Source organism: Mesoplodon bidens (genome assembly GCF_964165515.1).
Source record: "Mesoplodon bidens genome assembly, chromosome: 6".
Lineage (NCBI taxonomy): Eukaryota > Metazoa > Chordata > Mammalia > Artiodactyla > Ziphiidae > Mesoplodon > Mesoplodon bidens.
In genome coordinates, this window is record NC_138162.1 from 80,191,952 (window position 1) to 80,216,029 (window position 24,078).

Below are 24,078 nucleotides of genomic sequence, written 5' to 3' on the forward strand. Positions count from 1 at the left end.
GGATGTTCTAAAATAATGTATATAATTTTCGACAGCTAGTCTCAATCCCATTTCAAGGGGAAATTACAATTTCCAGAACCAGTGGAAGACTCTTCAACTACATATCACTAAGAAACACACATGTGAAGAGTGAAAGGGCGTGATATGAAGCATATGCTACAGGAGTTATTTATGGACAAAGCTACTCAATGAACACACTAGAACATGTAGCTGTATCTTATTTATGAATGGCAGGTATGTTTTACCTCATGTGCCAACTCCAGCCAATTCTTAATAAACATCTGTAGTGCTATGCTGGAAAGGTGTGGCAAAAAGTGCTGGCTGTACCCTAATACCTGTCTTCCTCCTTCATAGTGATAGAATTTTAGCTGTATGCCCAGGATAAAGACTACATTTTTGAATCCCCCTTTTGCTAGGTGTGAATATGTGACCAAATACTGGCACGTAGGATGTAAGCCAAAATCCTGTATATGACTTCCTCGTTGTGCCTTTAAGGGAACAAGTTATGACTTTTTCCTGATTCCTTCTGAGCAGAATGTAGATGTGATAGTGAGTTCCTGCAGACCATGAAAACAGGGATGTGCAGAGCAAAAGAAAGAAGAAATCTGAGTCCTCAACATTGTGAGGCTACCACAAAAGGCCTGGACTCATGTTCAGAATAACACATGCATAAGGAATAAACTCCTGTCTCATCGAGGCATCCATTGTTTTGAGTCATTGTTACAGCAGCAGAACCTGTGTCTTAATGAATGCAAAATGGTCCTGAGCTGTATCAAGGCTCAGTGGGAAAAGTGTCCTGCTAGGTCTGCAATGTCAACAGTGGGCAAGGGACCCGATGGTTCCATGCCAACTCTAACCTCTTACTGTATGGCTATCCAACTTACTCCAAAATGGAAAACTTTCCAAGGAAACTCTGATGTGACTCATACCTTGGACGTTCCCTTTGTCATATGCCTTCCTCTCTGTGCTATTGTTGACACTCAGGCTTGGTCTCTCTGTATTTGGTATAAATACAAAGAAATGAGACTTACTTAACAGTCATAATAAGAATAATAAATAATTAAATAATAAATAAATAAATAATTTATGTAGTATTTATGATACAAATTATTTATTTATATATAAATGACTACAATCCTTTAAAATAGCCTCCCAGGAAGCTACATGCTTATTTCAATAATGCTGCTGTTGCTAAAATATTTTTGGAATTTTTTTGAAACTGTAAATTCACACATTTCTTATAATAATATGACTGGGTCAAAATCACTAAAATTTGTATCATGCCAAACAGCAACTCTTTATTGAGCACATAATATGCATGACACTAACGCTAGTTTTGGTGTCAGAGAGGTTGGTAAATAGTAAGGATTTAATAGTAAGGATGTCAATAGTATTCTTTAGATAATCTATGTCAAATTTCCAGGGTAAGTTGGCTTCATAATTTAACAAGAGAAAAATACTAATACGTATAAGGGGTCTATTACAGTCCAGGGAAATGAGAGACATATACTAGAAATGAAATGTGACTTTTTAAAAAGCACTGCTTTATGGCATTTTACATCATGAATTTATTCATTCACTCAAGATTTATATTACTGCCCTGCTCCCCGATTTCCAACATAATTCTCAGTAATATATAGATTAAAAATTAGAGGTCTCTTTGTATTCAGTTTCAAACGCTTTATTCTCCTAGAACCTTGGTTTATTAAAATATTCCCTTGGCAATGAATTCTAGTTAGTAGGCTCTCCAGGGGCCTGCAGGTAAAGCAATCACATTTCTGGGCTTCTGTTTCTACCCCCAAATCAGCTAATAACTGTGGACTGTAGGATTTCTCTGAACATCAAGGACTCTGACAGTAGAGCCCCCAGCATTGAGCACATTTCTGGAGTCACTGAGCCTGAAACATAAAAAGCAGTGGTGCTAAGAGCAGGTGCTGCCGAAATGGAAATTCTGATTTACTTCTTGAGTCAGTTCTGCCTGTTAAGCAGGTCAGTGTGTCTCTTCAAATGAAAAACAGCTTCCTTACAGCCATTATGGCAGAAAGGTCAATTCAAGTCCATTTACAGTTTTCAAATAAGCTGAGAGCTCTAACACAGATGATGATTTTGGTCCTCACCCAGAAGAGAACTGATTCAGAGCAAATGAAGTTGGATATAAGGGAGAACTTCCCAACAGCAAGGGATGTTAGGATCTGAAGGACATGTCAGGGCTGACATCCAGCCTATGATGTGGATTGAGGACACTAAAATCTTCACAGGTTGTTCAATATTTTAAATCTCACTGCGGGCTCACGATTGCTGCTTTTTCTACACCTTTAGACTAGGACAGAGTATCTTGGAAGTGTGTGGCCCTGCCACATCAGGTGTGGGCTATTGGAAAGATTTGGGGAAAAAAAAAAGAAAAACAAAACTCAAGGAAACATAATCAGGGTAGTGTTTCCTAAAGGATGGATTGGCATTTGGTCCAGGCAATTCTTCATGTGAAACCATCCTGCACAAGGTAGAATATTAACATTCCCTCCTCCTCTCTGTGTCATTTGGGAGCACCAGAAATTGTGTCAACCAAACCCCTCTGATATTTTAAAATACCTCCTACGGGACACAGTGTCACCTTAGTTGAAAACTATCACAGCCATGTTTAAGAATTATCACCAAAAAATGGTGGTAATGGAACAAGGATACAGTCATGAGTATTTTTTCTGATTATGGAAATTTCACTGAAACAAAATGCTGTAAATTGATGAGTGTCACATCACAAAGATGATCTTTTAAAAATAAAATCTCCTGGAACCCATGAGACTTTATCACTCTATGGATTAGCCTGTTCATGGGACTCCTGTACCAAACTCAGTGGAAATCAGAAACATCTGTTCCCATCATAAAGCATAACTTATCAGGGATGACATCGGTGCTACTGGGTGACATTATTATTGTTATTATTTTTTGTTAGTTTGTGTGAGTAAGCACACAGTCATATATAAATAGGTGTACTGGCTTAGGGACTGCATAACAAAACATCTGTTCTTTTTTCCCAGAGAATTCTAAATAGCAATATTCTCAAATACCAAATTTGATTGTGTTTTATGAATTCTGTGATCATTTCTGCTACTTGTTTGCTTAGAACTGCCAAGCAGATTTTTTTTTTTTTTTTTTTTTTTTTTGCGGTACGCAGGCCTCTCACTGTTGTGGCCTCTCCCGTTGCAGAGCACAGGCTCCGGATGTGCAGGCTCAGCAGCCATGGCTCACGGGCCCAGCAGCTCCACAGCATGTGGGATCTTCCCGGACCGGGGCACGAACCCGTGTCCCCTGCATCGGCAGGCCGACTCTCAACCACTGTGCCACCAGGGAAGCCCCTGCCAAGCAGATTTTAATCTACTGCTTTAGAGAAAGTATTCTTTGTGGCTTCATTAGATGAGGCTATGCTCAAATGTCAGTTGTTACTCTGGGGCAAAGAAAATGCAGAGCATCAAATTCTCTTTCAAGAAAACCCTGACAGTGGCAAAAGCAATGGTTACAAAAATCGAAACCTACTCAGACATCCCCATTCATTAGTACTGCAGAATGGGTGTGTCTATAATGACTGCCGTGGGGACAGAGTCTCTTAGACTAGATTTAGTCTGACACAGATTTCACTTTATAGTATGAAGATGACAAAGTTGGAAAATTCTAGCCTCATAATGAAATTTCCTACAAACAAAGTTAATGTTCACAAATGAATTAAGATATATAATCCAAATAAAACTTTGCATTTAGCCAAACCTAAAATAAAATTCAGACACAACGGAGTCTAACACTTTCATCAATTAGAGCCCAAAACGAACTAGATTTCTGTCCTCTTCCTCCAATCTCCTTTTTAAACAAAATAGTAAATTATAAGAAGGAAATCTGATATTGGCCCAAATCTAAACTTGACATATAAATCTAATCTTATATATTCGGGACCAATTCACATTTAGCCCAAATTCTAATACCTCCACCAGAGTTCTCTGCAAACTTAACTGACATTCATAATGATTGCTCCAAGACACTAGAATAGCTTGACTCTCTAAAGAAATATGAAATTTTCTCCATTATATTCTTCACTCAAGCAAGAGGAACGACACGGTTTAGAATATATTTTCAACAATAATGAAAAAACATGAGTTTTCTGTTTATTGTTGCAAAGATCAAGACTTTAAATTAACTACTCTTTAAGAAGTAATGTTAATAGAGGCTTGATAATATGTTTCAGAATATAATTTTGAGTGTCATTTTTTTCTTTGGACCCTTTCTGTAACCCCAGAGATCCATGGCTTTTCCCTAACAAGCAGAGACAGGTTCGATTTGTGGTAAAGATATTCTGTCAGACATCCTATCAGTGTTTCTGAACTGCCACGTGCCAGAATCCTTTCATAGGTTGACTCATTTAATCACCACACTGTGAAAAATTATCATCCCTGGTTCACAGACACAGAAACAAAGTCTGAGAGAAATACGGTAATTTACCTAAAGTCACAGAGCCATGAAGATCTGAACCCCCAGGTCTCCCTGTTTCTCTCAGCTTATACTGCTGGAAATAGGCAAAGCCTTCCTTTTTCCCCAAAAGTTATATTCTTCCCTTCAAAAGCTTCAAAGAAAGCCACAATTGCTGGGGATTTTACTAATTTTCCTTTTTAAGAACTGCAAGGTAATATTTGTTTTAAATGTTTTTTGGCCATCTTAGTGTAGAATTTGGGACAAGAAAAAATGATTATCAAAATTTTAGATAAATTTTAACATGTGATAACATAGTTCTTAATTTTTATTTTTTTGAAAGAATTGTTAAAGGATACCTGGATCAGTATTTTCCATTATGTTGCTACTAAGTTAAGGAAATACTTTAAAAATCTACCTTGCGTGTGGCCCACACAAGTTAAAGAAATGCTTTGGTGCTGACATATTTATAGATGAAATGATACACTGTTTGGATTTCTTTCAAACTTACCGGGAGGAAGATGTAGGTGGTTATAAACATAGAGGAAACAAGATTGGCTATGGGCTGATAAATGTAGAGTCTGGGTGATAGTTACGGGGGTTATTATAGTATTCTCTAATTTTTTTGGAATTTTTTTAACAGCAAAAATATATGCAGAAAATATGCTTGGGATTTTATAGGTTCTCAGGTTACTTACACGTTACTTTCTGGAGCAGTCCCTTGGTATTCAGTCTTTCAGGTAACACGTGTTTATTGAACAGCTACTATGTTCCCAGCATTGTGCTAACTTGATTCAACTTATATGAATATGTAAACAACAATAAAATAAATATCAGGAACTGCTTATTATGAACCTTTACTTAAATGGTTTGAACTTAATATATGTAATGCTTGGCAATACTAACTAAAGGTGTGGGTCACCTTTGATAATTCTCTTAATCACTTCTCTGCACCTTATTCTGATCTTTTAGATGAATGATTTTATGTTCTCGTGAATGGGCACAGATGTGGGTGGGAAAGCACTGCTTTCATCCAGACGCTGACAATACTCCTGGGATATAGGTATAAAGAGTACATATAGCCTCACTCCCTTGCCTCTCTCTTCCTCTTTTCTACTTGCCTAGCAAAATCCCAATAGGCTCTCAACCTAAGTCTCTGCCTATTCGACTACTCAAGGTGAACATGCCTGGAAACAAACACACATCCCTGATGATTCATGCCACTGCAAATTTATGACCAAAAATATCAAGTGGGCAGTCCTACATTTCCCTAGTCAGCTCACTCTCCCAGGATCTACACTTGTTTTTTCTTTTTTCTCCCTAATCTTCTACACCTCTTCCCTTTCCACACTCTTAGCCAATGACCTCCTGTATTATTTTCTTCAGATATAGAAAGCATCTATAAAGAACTACCTGATCTACCCAGCAGCAAATGTTCCATCCCACCTACATCTGCGCACATAAACTCTGCCTTCCCTCCTGCTACCCAGGATGAAACTCTTCCTGTGCTACCTATGGCCACGTTCTTCATTTGTGCACTGAATCTCATCATCTCCCTCCTTCTCAAGGACTTTGTCTCAACTCCCCAGAGATTAGTCCTCAACTCCCTTTTTTGTAAAAACTTACTCCTTAGGGGCTCCCCCTAGCCCCATTCTTTGAAGAATACACTGGTGTCTGTAAGGATGACTGTTCAGCATCCTTGATGTGTCTATTTCTTCTCCTGAATGCTCAATTCAGTAGCAAGTTCTCTTGAGTTCTACCTTCAAAATGTATCTTAGGACCAATATCATATGATTCTACTTATGTGGGGTACCTAGAACAAATTCATAAAGACATGAAGTTGAATCATGGTTACCAGGGGCTGGAGGGAGGGAATAAAAGTGTTTAATGTGTATAGAGTTTCAGTTTGGAATGATGAAAAGTTCTGGGGATGGATAGTGGTGATCATTACATAACAATGTAAACATGCTTCATAGCACTGAACGGTACACTTAAAAATGGTTAAACTGATAAATTTTATGTTATATATATTTTACCACATTAAAAGAAAGATCAGTTAAGAAAATAGATATGTATAAATTTGAATCCAACCGCTTTTTACTACTTTTATTGCTGTCATCCTAATTCAAAACACTGTCATCTCTCACCTGCATTACGTCAATAGCCTACTGAAACACCTACCTGCTTTTAATCTTGCCCCCTGCGTCAGGTGGATCTCTACACACAACAGCAGAGTGATGTTTTAAACCACGAGGGAGATCCTATAACTTGCCAGATCAAAACTCTGTCAGAATAAAATTCAACTCTTTACAAAGGTTGTACTCTTCATCAAAGACCTGGGTCTTTGTTCCTGCTTCCACTCCCTCCAGAATGCTCTTTTCAGAGCTGGCTCCCTCACTTCATTCAGGTCTCTGCTTATACATTACACCATACCCAATCATCTAATCTAAACTATCCTCCCATCACACACATGTGCATGCATGCAGACATGTGTACCCATGACATATACATATATCCCTTCCTCTGCTTTATGTTTCTTAACAGCTCTCTTACTACATATATTTGCCTATTTACTTATTTACTTATTACTCTGCCCCTCTTGACGTAAGCTCCATGAATTATCTACTGCTGCTTTTCTAGACCTTAACCATGACTGGTACATAATAGGAGTTCAAGAAATATTTGTTTGCTAAAGGCGTGATGGGGATTGTTTGAGGCTTTGCATGTTAAATTTGAAGTTTAGAAAATTTCAGATGGGAGAGTGTTCCTAAGTGGCTCATGTCAGAACAAAGAACAGCAAAGAAGTCCTTCAGTAAACAATGACAACACTTCCGGAAGGACTGTTAAGAGCAGGAATGAGTGGAGGGAGGGGAGGGTTGAGATAATGGATGCCAGAGTGCTGAGAGAAGTCTAAGATGCTGGTGCTTATAATATTTTATTATTCATAATTGTCATGTTGATGAGAAAGGGCTTAAAGGTCTCTTGAAAATATTCTTCAGAAGATTATGCTATTTATGCAAGAAACAGACTTGTGGAAAGATTCCTATGGTATGCATGTCATCCCTAAGTGATGAAGAGGAATGGCACTTTAATGAGTAAAATGCTGAGTGTATTCAGACACCCCCAGGGTCGTGCTAAGCATAATAGGTGGTGACAGTATTATTATGGTATCTCCTGGTAGAGGGTCTAATTTCAGGAGGCTAAATTGGGGTTTCCCAAAATTGAGTTCCCCTGTTGTATTTTAGGTGTCTTAGACTTTTGAAGAGGGAAATTAAGAAGTAGGTGAGATTTTTAGAATTGCTATAGAATAAAATCTTATTTTAATAGAAAAATTATATTATCACTAATTATGATATAAAGAAAAAAAGTGTTCAGATTAGAACAGAGAGTTACATTAAAGGTCTATGTTCTTAGTTCTAAGAACTATGAACTAAGAACTATGTTCTTAGTTCTCCTGTTTCTTATTTTAACCAGGTCAACTTTTCCTCCTTTTTTCTCAGTCAGTCCTATTCTGGAGCCTTTCAGGTTCTCAGTGGGCACTTTGCTTTACTGCTAACTGAATGGAGATCTCAAGGTCCCGCTCTACTTCTGGAGCCTGGGGCCACTCCCTAAGCTCTGAGGCCCTCGCTGCTCCTTCCCTGCTTTGTGGGGTGAATGCAGTAAAAAGAGAAGTAGAACTAATGACTCCTGAGTCTGACTTGGAGGGCGACCTGCAATCTCCATTTGCCTGTGATGGAGGGGGCCCAGGGACATGGGACTTTCGATGGTAAATCTGAGAAAGTCCCTGGGAAACTGGGTCAAGTTGGTCACCCTCCCACTACCAAGTTCAAGGATAGAACTGGTAGAAGAGCTAAGGCATGGCATCATTCACTACAGCTTGTGGCAAATTCTTGGCCCTGAGCCTTATAACTTCCTGTGACCTCAGAGATCTCCTCTGGGCATCTTTAACCTTCTTCTTCTTATTTAATTATTTACACTGAATGGGAGTCTGTGGATTCCTATTAAGCCTCAAATACAGTCCCCAAAACAAAGAGGAAAATTGTGCTTATAAATTATGATGATTGCAGTGACTATTTGCCTCTCTCTGTCCCTATCCTGTTCCAGCTACTACCACTTAATCCAACCTAGGGGCTCAGCCTCTACCCCAGATCCAAGGCCTAATCCTGTTTGTGGACTCGGAACATTTTAGGAGTCTCAAGCCAGCTTCTCTGACCTGGTTCTTCAGCTTGGAACCTGGGTCTGTGTTTATCCCCTACTTTGTGCCCTAGACCCTTGACTGGGATTTCACTTGGCAATGTGTCTGCATGCCACTACCTGCCTTGATGGGCTCGCAAGGGTCCAGTGTCACACGAGTGGCATGAGGCATGTGCCTGGGGTCCTGGCTCCTCCAGCATCCCTGATGCCCTGACCACCAGCCTTGGCCTTCTCCTGGACTCTGTGCTGCTGGGCTCTGCTCCTCACGGAGGCCTCCCCTTCAGGGCAATCCCCACATATAGCAACTCTGTGAGCTTTGGAGACAGGTGCTTCCCCAGGCACAAAGGTTACAAAACAATGTCTCCTCTGGGATGACTAATTAGAAAAGAGTATCCTTTCCTTGGGCAGCCTATAAGGCACAGGGCTTGGCAGACAGAGCCCTGGCTGGGTTTTAACTCCTGCTGGCACCTGGGTGTTTAGCTGGGTGTTTAAACTTACACAACCGCACACCTAGCTCTCCTCCTAACACTAACAAATACCTGGCCCAGCTGCCACCAGGACCTGGCACAATGGCATGCTTTGTGTGTCTGGACAAATTTGGTCTCACTGTTGAGCACTGAACTTGACCCTGCATTTGCCCTTTGTCTACCCTGCTCCCATCTTCTTCAGCTTTCAGGTTACTCCTATTTAGGCTCATTCTTAACCTGCTGGTGTAAAAAAAAGTAATGCTATAGCCTATAAAAACCTAAATGGATAATATTAATGATATGAGTTTTGTCCTTCCTATCAAATATTATAATAAAATTCAATTTTAGTTTAACAAAACCTACCACCCATTGGCTATAGTGCTTTGTTACTTTGGATCTCTGCTGGTTTCTGGATGGATTTTCTAGTCTTTTCTGCTCTTTTTTTCCCCAAAGATGTTTACCTTTGGGTAATCCTGTGTTTTCTCTTTCCAAAGATAGTTGAAGATTCTTAGAAGAGAGTATTCTAATACAATGTTTACTTCAGGCCTACACCAAAATCTATTATTCCAGACTTCTCTGTGAAAAAGATGAAGGTATGAAACTTGACTGCTTAAACAGTAGTAGCTCCTAAAAGGTGGGACCAGAAAAGAGAGTACAGGAAAGAGAAGTTGTGGTCTGATCGGTTGGACATCCTAGCTCTGGGAGGAAGGTGGCGAGAGCAAGCAAAATCCATTTGGGACAGATGCAGAGAAAAGACTGGAGATGAGAAAAGCCATTTGGACAGGTTGAATCATATTACACTGAATTTTTTATTTATTTTTATTTTTTTTGCGGTATGTGGGCCTCTCACTGTTGTGGCCTCTCCCGCTGCGGAGCACAGGCTCCGGATGCGCAGGCTCAGCGGCCATGGCTCACGGGCCCAGCTGCTCCGCAGCATGTGGGATCTTCCCAGACCGGGGCACGAACCTGTGTCCCCTGCATCGGCAGGCGGACTCTCAACCACTGCGCCACCTGGGAAGCCCTACACTGAATTTTTGAAAGCTTATCAAGCCAAAGAAAATCTTTTGTTACTTGGAATTGCAGGCTTTGAAAGTTTAATCAATTAAATCCAAGTTTCCCTGATGGAACATACAATTACCAGAAAGCTTGAGCCTGCCGTGAAGCCATGTGTTACTTTGTGAAAACAAATTGAATTTTATTTTGTGAGGAAGGTTAGTAGATTATTTTCATACCTCTACCACATTTAAATGCAAGCCACTGAGTGTTCTGGGGAGCGTTGCTGTTTTTACAATGCTACCTTCTCATAGTTAAATGGGTACACAATAAATACTGCATAGAACACATAAGTACTTAAGAGATAATTTCAGTGTAACTATGGGCTAAGTATTATGTGGCACCCATAAATACAGACATATATCTAAATATATAGGTATCTAGAGACAGTGAATGAATACATACATAAAATTAAGAGACAGAATTAAAGTTTCATCAACATGGTTACACATTATGCTTTAGTTTAGACAATGTCAGTTCCCTTGAAATGCCTTCGCACAGCCAGATCTATGCTAAGATCAAAACCTGTTTTTTTTTCCTTTTTTTCTTTTCTTTAGCCACCAAAAATAGCTTAATAAATAGAAAAAAAAAATTCTACAGGGTGCTTTTCCTCCTTAGAGTATTGTGTAAAAGATGTAGAAAAAAGTTTGGAAAGAAAAGCTTATCTGCATTTATAAACCCCAGACAGGGTTGAATTTTTCACACATAATAAATGAGCTTGAGTCCACTAATTGTGTAAACACTTACTGAGCTTCCAATCATCCTCCTCTAGATGACTTCCTCTAATTCTAACCACTGGCCCAGTAGAAAATGATCTGTGTTCAAAATTTGCTCAAGTTTTCTCACTTTCAGCCTATTTGAAGGCTGAGTGGGAACAGTAGCCGACTTACTTGTGTTTATCTTCTGGAGTGAAATATGCTTTTCCAGTTGTCTCCTAAGTTTCACCTCTGCTCCATACTTTCCGGTGGTCCCATTGTCAGCCAGAATGAAGTGAGAATGCATGCTGTTGAGAACAGTGAGCTTGCTCATGGGATTGGACATGGTCTGATATGGCCGGACAACCTGGAGAATTTCAAAAGGAAGGGGCAGAAGTCAGAGAAAAGAGTGCAAAATATGAAAAGGAGAATCAGACAGACAGGAAAGAGAGAGAGAGAAGGGAAATCAATTCTTTGGTACAGTGAAAGGATAGTCTACATCCTCCTCCTAATACTGCTTTGGGTAGAAGCAAGATTTACAGTAAGTGTTCCATTAATTTTCTGGATTCATACAGAAATGAGAGTTTGTGCTTTCACTGTACTCAAAAACTGGCAAGTGAATGTTTCATTTTGAAGTTGATTGTTTATATGCTGATGAACCAAAAATAATTTTTAAGTTTGGCTATTTTGTTTCTTTCTTTCTCCTCTCCATCATGTCCATACATCTAATAGGCAGAGAAGAGCAACCATGATTCTGGAGTACAGTGGAGGGTGGGGAGCGGAGGGTGGAGAATGGGGTCAGGGGTGATCTCTGTCAAGCCCATTCAGCAATCTGAAGGTCTGTTATTTAAACAGACCTTAAGACACTTGAAGGTGTCTTATTAGACACCTTAAGTGGAAATGCTGAATGTAAAATAACTGTATTATGAGATAAATAAAAATCAGGCTCACAATGTTCATCTCTTGTCTTAAATTTTTGTTGTGTTATTTTAATTTCATGGTGAATCAGACTACCTGAAACAGAACAATTCTTAGTATGGTCTTTCAGACTTTTGATCTGAAAAGAAAAACAAAACCTATTGCGCGCCAGTTGTTTTATATACATTATCTATACTCCTTGCAACAATCCTGCAAGGTAGATGTTGTTATGTTTATTTTGTAGATGAAGGAACAGAGATGGAGATTAAGTAGGTTTTACAAGAGTTTACCACTCTCAGAACCAGAAATCACAGCCAGGTCTGCCTGATTCCAAAATCTATGCTTATTCATTCCCCTTTCCCAAACTGCTTAGACACAATGGAAACAAGATGATGTGTTGGAAATCTACTCCTAAAATACTTAGGCAGAAATTTCACTCAAGACTATGAAAAGGAACATTTAACCAACTCACTGTTACACGGTGTCCATACAGTTATCTCTGTACTGTAACACTGAAATTGACAAGACAGAAATAAATGCTAAGGGACTTTTATTTCTGTGCCTTTATGCAGTGTATACATTAACTATAGAGTTGAGATGTACTTGTTCATTTTAAGTATGTAATAACTCATCAGGCAAAGCTGTAGTAAGATTGAGTAGTTTGCTAAAGGAATTACAAAGTGATTCAGTAAAGACAGCGTCAGTAGAAAAGATCTCATAAAAGTCATATTTTACACCTTGATGCTGATTCAAAACCCCACATTTCTGTATGCCTGGCAAACAGAATCTACTCAATGAATAGTGAATGGATTAATTCAAAAGACTTGAGACAGACATGCTTTTATTAAAAGTTGAAAAATAAAAACCCCCTCTTATCTGAATTGTTTGGGAATTGATCTAATCTAAATTTAAAATGGGTAATTCTGAGCTTTTGAAATATCCTTCAGACCTTTTAATAAATGTCCCTATTTGTTAATATACCATTAATATACCATTAATTCACAGCTTATTCTAGATGGCTCTCATTTATAAAGGAAGCCTATAAAATTGTGATTATTGTTTCCAGTAATCACATGGAGCAGTGTTCAATTACCCCTTTGTCTAGATGAGTGAATGAGAGTCCCCCCTGAACTACAGAGAGAGTGGTTGGCTAACCCTATCCTGAGTTCTTTATCACTGGAAGAGTAGGTCGCTTGTGGTTAAAATTCCCATTTTGCTGTTACACATTTTTGATCATAAAACATTCATTCTATAACAGAGTGCAAGTTAATAAATATTAATGCTTTGTTGGAAAAGGCTTAGCAGAAAGACTTTCTCCTATTCTTAAAGTACCTCTGCACTGTACTTTTGGACAAAAGAAAAAGCTTTAGGTTACTGTTTTCTCTTTCCTAACGGCAGTTCCCCAAGGCTCCATGCCAAGAAGGAGGGAATCCCAAAGCAGTTCTGTGAGGGGCAGGGGACAGTGGATTTTCTAGAGGTTAAACTATTTGTGATGGAGAACTCCAGACACTTGTTCTAGATGAGACACGGGGCACGTTTTCTAATTCTTGGGAGCTTAAAGACCACCAGTGAAAGTGACATTTTCAAACAAATAAAGGAGTGAAAATGATTCTGGGTCAACCTGACTTAATCACCACAATCTGAGAATAAAAGAACATAATTAAATCATCTGACTATATTCTACATATCTGTTTCCCCCACCATAGGATTCTAAGGACATTGGTGCTTCAGCCTTCTGAGTTTTGACCTTCTTTTCTTGTGAAACATGGTGTACCAGCTCTTTGGGAATACTGTACATTTGAATTAATCATGATAAGAGGATCAAGTTTACAGTGTCACTCAGGAGTTTTAATTTCTTCATCTTACTGCTCCCCATTTCTTTGGATCTGATGTTAAAGTAAGTTAAAGGTAGTTATATTTTGGCAGGGATTTTTTTCTGCCAAATAATGGAGGATATAAATCCAAAAAATAAGTTAAATGTCCTAAATTATTTTCCAGTCATTGGAGGAAGGTATGTTGAATCCTGGAACAATCATGAACGTTTGAGGCATGGAAATCTCTTTGAATCCCAGTTCTGTCAATGGCTGTGTGAATCTGAGTCTCACATTTTTAGTTTGTAAAAGAGAAATGATAAAACCACTTACATCATAGGGGTTAGATGAGATTATATGTGCAAAGTACCTGGCACCATGCCTGGCTCCTAGTAGGCAATCTACAAATGTGAATTTCTTTTCAAGTCCTGCTTTATCTTAACAACTATAAACTGATTTTTCAGTTGCAAACTAGTGACCAAAATGAAACGATGGGAGACAAATCTGTCACTTTTGTTTTACACAGAGATTTAAATCAATCAATATGAGTAAAGAAAACAAATTTATCAGTTGCCAAAATATGCAAAGTGGGTTTTTTTGCATGTCCTCCTAGGTCATTTAAGACGGTGATATTGTGGAAATATTTGTTGATTAACTGCAAAGTTGGAAATAACTTCCCAAATACTTCAGAGGAATGCATTTTGGTCTAACGTGTCTACAAAATACACTTAATATTCTTCATAACAAACATACCAGCAGTCTATTTTTGTTCAAGTTACAATTTGCATATCTACAAAAGATTTGCTGATCTTCCTGTTAAGTTTTTCAAATAGAAAAAAATAATGCCTTTGTATCACATGAATACAAATGAATTTTTCCTTCTGACAAAATTTTAGAGGTAATGCAAAACTTTTATTGTTAAGAGCATAACATAAAAAGGACTTTCTTGGAAATGTGTGTATGTGTGTGTGTGTGTGTGTGTGTGCATGCACATGTGTGCATAGCAAGAACAATTGTGACCTGTAGGTATACAGATTACTCTAGCACGTTTCTCAGCCAGTGTTTCCTGGGAGAATCAAGCCCTAATGCTCTGCAGTATTCATTGTATGTAATGGATCACGTTCTCTCCTAAGAATATAGGATGGTCCATGTTATGTACCATCCTTGAGAGAATTAAGAGAGTCATTCAAATAATTTTCTGTGTTTTGTAGCTCAAATGAGGAATCTGGGTCAAGAAAGACTGAATTGTGTCTGACAGGCCTACATATCAAGTGATCTTTCATGATTGGTAACTACATTGGTATCTATACCTAGAAGGGAAATCTGCTTAGAAATGGATATTAGATACTTAGTATTTCACTCATTAATCTATTGTACACACTTTGTATTGGCTGATTGGTAAAGCTCTGGTTCTAAGGCCTCTGTGTACCTTGACTTTGCAACAAAGAGGGAATGTAATAGAAGCTGTTCAAGAAGTTAATGAGGTGGAGGGCCTTTATATAAGATATTTGTAGGGCCATTATCATTGCTAGGAGAGAACCGATCTAGAGATACTGTGGAGAAACTGAACATCGTTCGTGTGTTGGTACAGCGTGCTGCATTTATTTTACTTGGATGGGCTGAAATCAATCATTTGGGAGCTGATCTAGGACACCTGCTGGAGTTTTCCTAGCTATTTTCATGCACGTTCTGGTCTCACCCAGGAGTACTTACTAGGAAGTCAGGAGATGGGACTTCAAGTTCTAGTTCCCCTAATTACTTCTGTGAACTTGGGCAAGTCTTCAAATTTATTCATTCATTCGTTCACACACCCATTCAGAATTTCTCTAGGAAATGTATGTGATAAGTATTGGACTGGCTTGAGGAGACATATAATCTTGCATCTAAGTAATTCTCAAATAAATATTCAAAATATATTAATCGAAAGAAACTTTTTGGAGGGTGGTTTTCTCATCTGTAAGGTAGAGGATTTGACTATAAATTCTGAAGGCTTTCTACCTCTAAAATTGAGTCTGAACAGTCTGTATTAAAAAATACATTTGCCTTTTCCAAGTTAGCACAGAACAATGACCTTCTGTGTGTGCTGGCCACAAAAAAAGTAGTTCGCTCATATATTGGGGTCTCTTCCATTTTGTGGTGCTTTCCACAATGCAAGGGCAGTTTGGGTATCTGTGACTTCTTTCCTGAACAGAATTGAATTGAGTTAAATCAGGTTTCTGAGTCATCAATCACAGGCCTTCTGCAATCCCAGATGTTATTACCTGGTGAGGTGTGTGTCAACCTGCCCCAGGCAATACCAGGGTAGGGGATGTGTAGCCCAATGAGTCATTCTTTCCCTCCTAATAGCAGCATGATTATAATTTAGGCAGGAAGAAAATTAGCATTCTTTGACTACTTATTGTATGCCAGGCACTGTGACAGACACTTTTACATGGATTAATCCATTTCATGCTTATTTTAAAGACAAAACTATAGAGGCTCAGAGAAGTAAAGCATCTTGACAGGATCTGCCCCACTAACCTCACTGTTTCCTATAAATCGCATGTAGATCTTAAATTCCTTTACAGGGCAGGAGACATTTAGAGGAAAGACAGAGGACCCAGCCTGATTTTAAATTTATAAAGGATATTATGGTTGGTTTTGCTGCTGGATATTTTTGTCAGTGACTCAGCCGGGCATTAAAGTCCTGCTGACAGCTGATCAGATTCTTTCCAGATGAGTTCTCCAGAACTGTATAGTAGACAGAGGTCAGGAAAGGCACCAGCAGGCAGCAAAATGGGGTTTGTGCTTTGGAGAGAGACACACAAAAGGAGTGGCAAGGTACTCTTCAGATCAGGCATGCGTTTCTGGGAGGGATGAGGGTGTACTGCAGAGAAGTGGGAAACAACCTGTGTCTGAGGTAAAGAAACAAGGGGACTGAGAGAATGAAATAAAAAAAAAGAAAGGCACTGTGTATCCTCAAAATCATAGCAAGGCCTGAGCTAGAGGGAACAATGGCTTGTTGTTTCCTATTCAGGCAGCTCAGCTGCAAGTCTAGGTATGAAGCAGGGTCATATTGAAACCCAGATGCTGACTCTCAGCTCAGCAATCCAAACAAGAAACCAGCAAACCCAGGGATCCATCTCTAAAGAATGCCCAGATACTTTAGCCACGTAACTCCCACTAAAATCCACAGGAAAACAACTGCATCTTTTTGCAGCACTTTGAAAATGTGTTCTTCACCTCACGGGCTGCAGAGCTGCCCCGTCCACATTTCAGGCTTTCTGCTCGAATAGGCTCGCCTCCCTCTGCCCTGTCCTGAGCTGGACTGCGTACCATTCAGATACAGGGCCTACTGGTTGTGGGAAAAGGCCTTGAGTTCTGAAAGGGGTTACTTGCTTTAGAAATCACCATGTATCAGTGGGGTGATTTTAAAATTTGTTCAGAAATTCTTTGAAAATCTTCCCTAAGTCTGGCTGGATTCAGTGACAACTTCTAAGTAGAATAAAACAGAAGTGATGGTGTGTGGCTTCCAAAACTAGGTCATAAGAGGGTTTCTCTTCGCTCTCTCTTGGACCACCTACTCTGGGGGGAGCCAGTTGCCATGTTAATAAGGCAGCTTCCTGTAGAGATCCACATGGCGAAAACTCCTCCCAATAGCCGTGTGAGTGAGTCATCTTGGGAGAGGGTACTGTAACCCCATTCAATCCTTCAGATGATGCAGCCCCAACTGACATCCTGACTGTGACCTTACGAGAGACCCCAAGCCAGAACTACCCAGCTAAGCCACTCACAAATTCCTGATCCGCAGAAACGGTGAGATAATGAATGTTTAAAGTCGTTAAGTTTGGGGGTAATCTGTTATATGGTGATAGATAACTAATATAATGGTGCATTATTATTATCTTCTTTGAGACTTCAAAACGTATTCTCTTCCCTCTACTCTGGATTCACTGATGCATCATAATTTCATGACCTCCATCCTGCCCCACTCTGGTCCTCTAAGCTGCCTGGCATTCCATCCCTAGGCTCTGATCAGTCCTGGTTCCTGTTCTACAACTGGGGCTATGACTACTATCCTCCACGTTCCTCATACGCCTGACCCCAAACACTATTCTCCTCATTTGGCAGATGGTCTGACTCCTGTGTTTACACATTTGCCAGCCGGATGACCCAAGGCAGGTTATTTACCTTCTGGTCTCAGTGTCTCCATTTGTAAGTGGAAATTAATAATGATTGTAACTACCTCACTGGGTCATTTTTAGGGTTCAATGAGATATAAAACTCATGAAATGATCCACATATGAACTCAAAAAAATGATAGTTGCTCTTATATGGAGAAGTAATATTGCATAATAGGTAAGAATATGATCTGGGGAATTAGATGGCCTAGGTTTACATCCCAGCTACATAATTTATTAGTTATGTAACATTGGGCAAGTTACTTAATCTCACTGTGTTTCGTTTCACCATCAGTAAAATGGGAAGGATGATAGTGATACTAAAAATAGCAACTTCTGAGTGTCATTATGAGGATTAAATGACTATCTGTGTAAAGTGCTTGGATGGATGCCGATACTTATTAAACTCTACAATTGTGTTGATATTATCATTGTTGTTATTATTATTTCAGTGATAAATGATAAACCTCCAGCTAAATTTCAAAATCCTGCCATCAACTCTCTGCCTACATATTCTTTCCTCATCTCCTTCGGTTATAAGGGTACAGATGGTTAATCTCCCCTTTAGTTCTGGACCCCATCACCTCAGGGCCACTCTAGGACTTATTTCATTAATTATCTCCTCTCCATCCCTAGCTCCATTTCTACCATAAACATATAAACAAACTCAGGTCTCTCCCATCTTGAAGAAAAAATCCCTCAAATTATGGCTCCCTTTGGCTACTCATGTCCCTTCTCCTCATCCCAGACAAACCTCTAAAAGGTAGTTTCTACTTGCCATCTCTACTTCTTTTTTTTCCTCCTCAACCCACTGAAATATGGCTTGATCCTCCATCATGCTTCTGAAACAGCTCTAACCAGTGATACCAATGATGTCTGTCTTGATCAACTGGATGAACACTTCCAAGTCCTTCTCTTCCTTAAACTCTCAGTCGTACTTGGCATTGCCCTTCACTCAGTCCTTCTAAAACACACTCTTCCCTTGGCTTCTAAAACACGCCCTGGTTTTGCTCCTCCCTCTTAGTCCTTCCTCTGGTCTCCTTCGCAGGCTGCTTTTCCTCTGCTCAACCATTAAATATTGGTTATCACCAGGATCCGGGATATCATCAGGCCCTCCTTTTCATCACTCTACATACTCTGCTGTATGTAGTGATCCATCCACTGCAGTGGCTTTAATTATCATCTATATGCAGACACCTTCTGAATCTAAGTGGGTAAACAGATCTTTCTCACTGTCCTGCTGGACATTTTCACATAGATATTTCAAAGGAACTTTGAAATCAACATGTCCAAATCCAAACTCAACACTGTGTTTACTGAAACTGTATTACCCATGCCACTGAATGTGGCCCTGAACCTGAGTGTGGTCCAGGTTTAGCTAGCATTGGCTCCTTCATGACTGTAAAGACTTGGGTGGGTCTCCTTGTCTCAACTTCTCCTCTCGCATCCTCTGAATATATCTTATCTAACCTAGTCATAGAAGTCTAATAAACTCCACATATGAACACTCCTGGGATGTTTTCTGAGCTTACAGTATGAAGTCACATTTAGCTTGCATTTGAAGTAAATGAAAAATGTACTGAGTTGAAAACTACACTAGAATTATCAATTGCATTATTAAACGATTTTTCTTGGCTTAAAATATAAAAATGACATCAAAAGAACACTTGCCAATTAAATGTAACAACTCTTAAAGGTTATAAAATTCTGAGAATATATCTATAGCTTAGGGAAGACAGAAGATATTGAACATCAAGATAATTTAATAACCACATAAGATGATGCTTTGGAAATCCACCTTGTGTTTTCATCCCCAGGCTAAAATGAAAAGTGCTTTTTCTTGTGATCATGCCTAGATTTTTCATTTGGCATGTGTTTTGTTCATCTAAATTTGGGAAAAGACAAATCATAAAGGCTTCAGAAACTGTTCAGTTAATTGAAACAATTCTGGTCAGATTGTTTTCTAAAGCAAGAATCTAAGTCTGAAATGAGTCATATAAAAATCACAATTCATTGCAATTTTTCTTGACTTTACACTGGTGACACTTTCATAATCATCATTCCAGATCGAGAGTATTTAGGGACAAAGAAAAGGGCTCAGGTCACTCTCATTGAGTCTACTTTTGAGTTCAATTTACAGGCATAAGATATCTGCCAGTATCTCAACTAACAATAAAAACATAGTATCATTAAATATTTTCTTATATATCACTTGGCATACTATTGGGTTGGCCAAAAAGTTCGTTTGGGTTTTCCCATAAGATTTTATGGGAAAACCCGAATGAACTTTTTGGTCAACCCAATACTAGTTAAGAGTATGGGCTTTGGAGACAGTGGACCTTGGCTTAGTTTTTTTTTTTTTTTTTTTTTTTTTATGGAATAAAACATATCTCAGCAGGCTAATATATACAATCACAGAGAGCTTCCTCAAATAAGAGCTCAATAAATTACAATTACTATTATGATTATGCTCATTGAAGTTCTATAAAATAGAGCAAATGTTTTATAGTTAACTTAGAGATGAAGAAATCAAATCTTATAGAGTTTAAGTGACATGTCAAGGCCTTATGTTCATGCAAAGTATTATGTTAGTGGTTACCATCAAACAAAGAAAACAATTTAATCCCTATTTTTGAGGAGTTTTTAATTAAGTTGAGGAAAAAGACAGTTGTGGGAGAACTACAATCAGGAAAATGATATTGTGGGTGAAGTCAGGGAAGCCGTCTTGGTGGAAGGGAGCCTTGAGCTTAGTTTGATGGAAGTATAGGATTATGGGTTGCCATAGAAGAAGAGCAGTAGGTATAATATGGAGACATCACAGAGGTGGAGTTAACCTTAAGAGCTGAACAATATTCGTTTTCAGGTCTAATGGCAGGGCAAAAGATTGTTACTATCTCAGTATTCATAGCATTATTCTTCACCAAAGTCTGTTGTTTTTATCTATTAATTGAAAGATTTGGTTAAACAGAGTTGAAGGTATTTAAATTTAAAGAATCAAGGCTAGTTCTATCACTCAGTTGGGAGGATCATGCATCTTTCAAAGGGGTTACAGAAGAGCCTCTTCACATTCCACATTTCTTTGTCTCCATCCCCAACGTGTAGAGGCTTCACCATCCACCTCCCAACTTGAGCTGCTACATAAGAAAATAGTTTTATATTCAGATACTTGGTTAAAAAATCCCTCGACTATAGTTACTATAGTATGATCAAGCTCTGTAATATGAGTAGAGATTAAGTTGTGGTAAAGTTGTGAACCAGATAAAATTTATCATTATATTTTTTCCATGTTTATTTTCCCTGAAGCCTGAATTTCATCATGGCCAATCCATCTCCTCAATATTTATTGAGTACCTACTATGTGTGTGGCTCTAAGTTGAACTCAGAATCCAAAGATACATGCCTTATATCTTTAAAGTCTAGTTAAGAGATCGGACTTGAAGGGAAGTACATTTTTCAGAATATCTAGAAGCACACCCTAGGGCAAATTAATCTTTCTTCTTTATTTTTAGGGCTAGTATTTGCCTTTATGGTGCCATTCCAAAGGTATATTCAAATTCTAAGATGAATAGCAACTGTGATGTCTACGACTTCTATCAATAAAATAACTCTAGTAGTACTTGAATTTTCAGCTTCTAAAAGTGCTCATCTGAGAGCCAGCACCACAGAAATAAAATGATCTATATTTTCTATTGGTTTGGATATAAATCTACTGTAATAAAATATCTGGAATAAGATATAGGGCCTTTCTTTTATCCTTATTTTTTAATTTATTTCAAGTAAATTTCCTAGATTTCCCTTGACATTTATTTTGTGCCACTTCAATCTTATTCTGGAACATAGACATAGACTTGACCAAAAATGCAACAATCCTATTTTTTCAAATGATTGCATTTTGATAGAATTCTGAAGTGGTCAGGATTTTTAATAATATGTTGGTTGTTTTTCTCTGCTACCTGATGTCTGATCCTATAAGGTTTCCTTTTTGATGTTTATTACATGTGTGTTTGTTTATATAAAATGGAAGAAAAAGGATAGAAGGCATTAAATTAAGCTAACTATGAAAATTATTGTAACTACTTAAGAAGCTTACCAGACAACACTTCTGTTTTAATGAATTTTAGGGAGATTTTCACCAGTGACTACATATTTCATTCAAATACTTCTTTTTATGACAGCCTAACATCATATTCCTTTCAAATTATCATTTAAATTATACATTAGAATAATAAACTCATATTTAAATGTCCCTCAAACTATGTCATAAATCCTGTATACCAAAAACAGCACTTTTGGGAATTCCCTGGCAGTCCAGTGGTTAGGACTCTTCGCTTTCACTCCCGAGGGCCTGGGTTCAATCCCTGGACAGAGAACTAAGATCCCACAAGCCGCGCGGTGCAGCAAAATAAATAAATAAATAAACAGAAAAGAGGAAAGAATCTATAGGAAAGAGAAAATCACGATTGGAAAGTGAATCACCTAAATAGGTCAGTGCACAGATTAAAAAAAATTAAATTAAATTAATAAAACCTCACAGAAGACAGCACTTTTGCTCCAAATAATTTACAACTTGAAAAACAAACTCTTATTATATAAGAGCCTGAGAAGTCCTATGTGTATTCTGGTTTCCCAATTTTGGGGGAAAAACATGCCAGAGTGGTTGAAATTCAATAGATCTTGGTCAAAGATTTACTAAAAAATGAAAATACGATTATTTTTCCTGTGCTCTCTACAACCTGCCAATTTTACTTCCTTTTCTCGGTCTCTCCGCAAGTTCACTTGGATCTTTGTGAGCCATGGCTTGCCTTTATTAGACCCCTGTGAGCAGGGACAATGAATGTGCACATTTTATTGAACTTATAAGTGGCTTTTTCTGCCCCCTGAACTGGGATCAAGACTAGTTTTTCATTGGGAAGTCAGACAATGTAAGTAAGTCCCATTGGCATAGGCATATGAAAGTTCCTATTGGCATAGAACAGGTAAGACATTCAGGGAGAAAGAAAAGAAGAGTGAAAAAGAGGAGCACATGAGGAGGTGAAATAAGAGAAAAAAAGCTAGAATTGGAGGAAAATGAATTAGGGGTGATTCACCCAACCCAGCAAGGCAAGTAAATACAATATAAGTATTGTCTTTCCACAATCATACAGAATTAGAAGACAAACAAAATGACACAGAAAGGCAGTAGGCCAGCATTCTCTGCAAATGATTAGGCAACTGAGGTAATTATATGGTTACTCTATGTTGAATAAAGAAATAATCCGCCTTCATTTACTCATAGTTCATCTGCATGAGAAAGTTCCAAAACGGTTTCCCCCCACCCACAAAATTGAATAATAACAACTCAGGTTTACAAGAGAGATGCTGAAACTATGAACATTTAAAAATGACTTCTGAATCACCATGACATTTTAAATAGTTAATTCATTTGTTAATAAAATGAACTATTAGATGCTCTTGGTATGAGGGGGCATTTTAGCATATTCTAATTCTTTAAGAACTGTATTTGTTCTAGTTCGCAACTGATATATACTTAAAAGCCAACTTGCAATCTAAGGCAAATATTAACCCAAATATGTTCCATCAAAGACTAGTCCCAGATACTTTGAAAAAATCAGTATTACTTTTCCAGTCAGTTCTGCCAACATAACACTTTGGGAATTGCTGCTTGAGATATTCAATTTTTTTATGATACAAAACAGCAAGTACATTTTAGTTAAGAGAATATTACATTGATAAAACTATCTCATTCCTTATTCTACATATTCTGGATAAATTCGTGTTTCTACATGTAATTTGGTAGCATAGATATGGACATTTCTTATCACTTAAAATAAAGTTATTTATCACTTAAATAAAGTTCTGAAGGATTCAAACAGTGTTTATTTACTGCTTCTATTTCATGATCTTTGATTTTTAAATTCAAAGTATTTTGCATTGCATTTAAAAAAATTGCACATACTGTGTTGCACTGAAATAAGATGGTTTCATTATACTGCAACACAATAGAAGAAGCAGTTTAGGACCAGTTACTTCTCAACCTCTTTGATTAAAAAAAAAAAAAAAATTTTTTTTTTTTTTTTTTTTTTTTTGACTCAGACAGACTTCATGCTACTTAGAGAGAACTGTGAAGCACATTTATTACTCTATGGCAGGCCGTGATTGGGAATGGAGGATTGTATTGATCTGATATAGAGAAGCATTGATAAATAATTAATTGCTAAAATTATTGGGGACAAAAGAAATAAATAATGCATGGCAATCTGTGTACATAGTTTAACTCATACCAGTGGAATTTTGGAAAGTATTACATAGGGGAAAAAGTCTGGTTGTT

General features: G+C 38.1%; 1 protein-coding gene across 21 annotated transcripts in view; it reads right to left on the minus strand.

Moving 5' to 3' along the window:
- The window catches only part of TRPM3 (transient receptor potential cation channel subfamily M member 3), a gene marked incomplete at its 5' end in the record, with an annotated part of 811,488 nt that overhangs the window by 209,936 nt on the left and 577,474 nt on the right, over positions 1–24,078 (minus strand). For all 21 annotated transcript variants that reach the window (XM_081236454.1, XM_081236468.1, XM_081236450.1 and 18 more), the window contains one exon: positions 11,057–11,228. In XM_081236454.1, the coding sequence (XP_081092580.1) occupies positions 11,057–11,228 (172 nt within the window). The remainder of the gene's footprint in view (positions 1–11,056; positions 11,229–24,078) is intronic.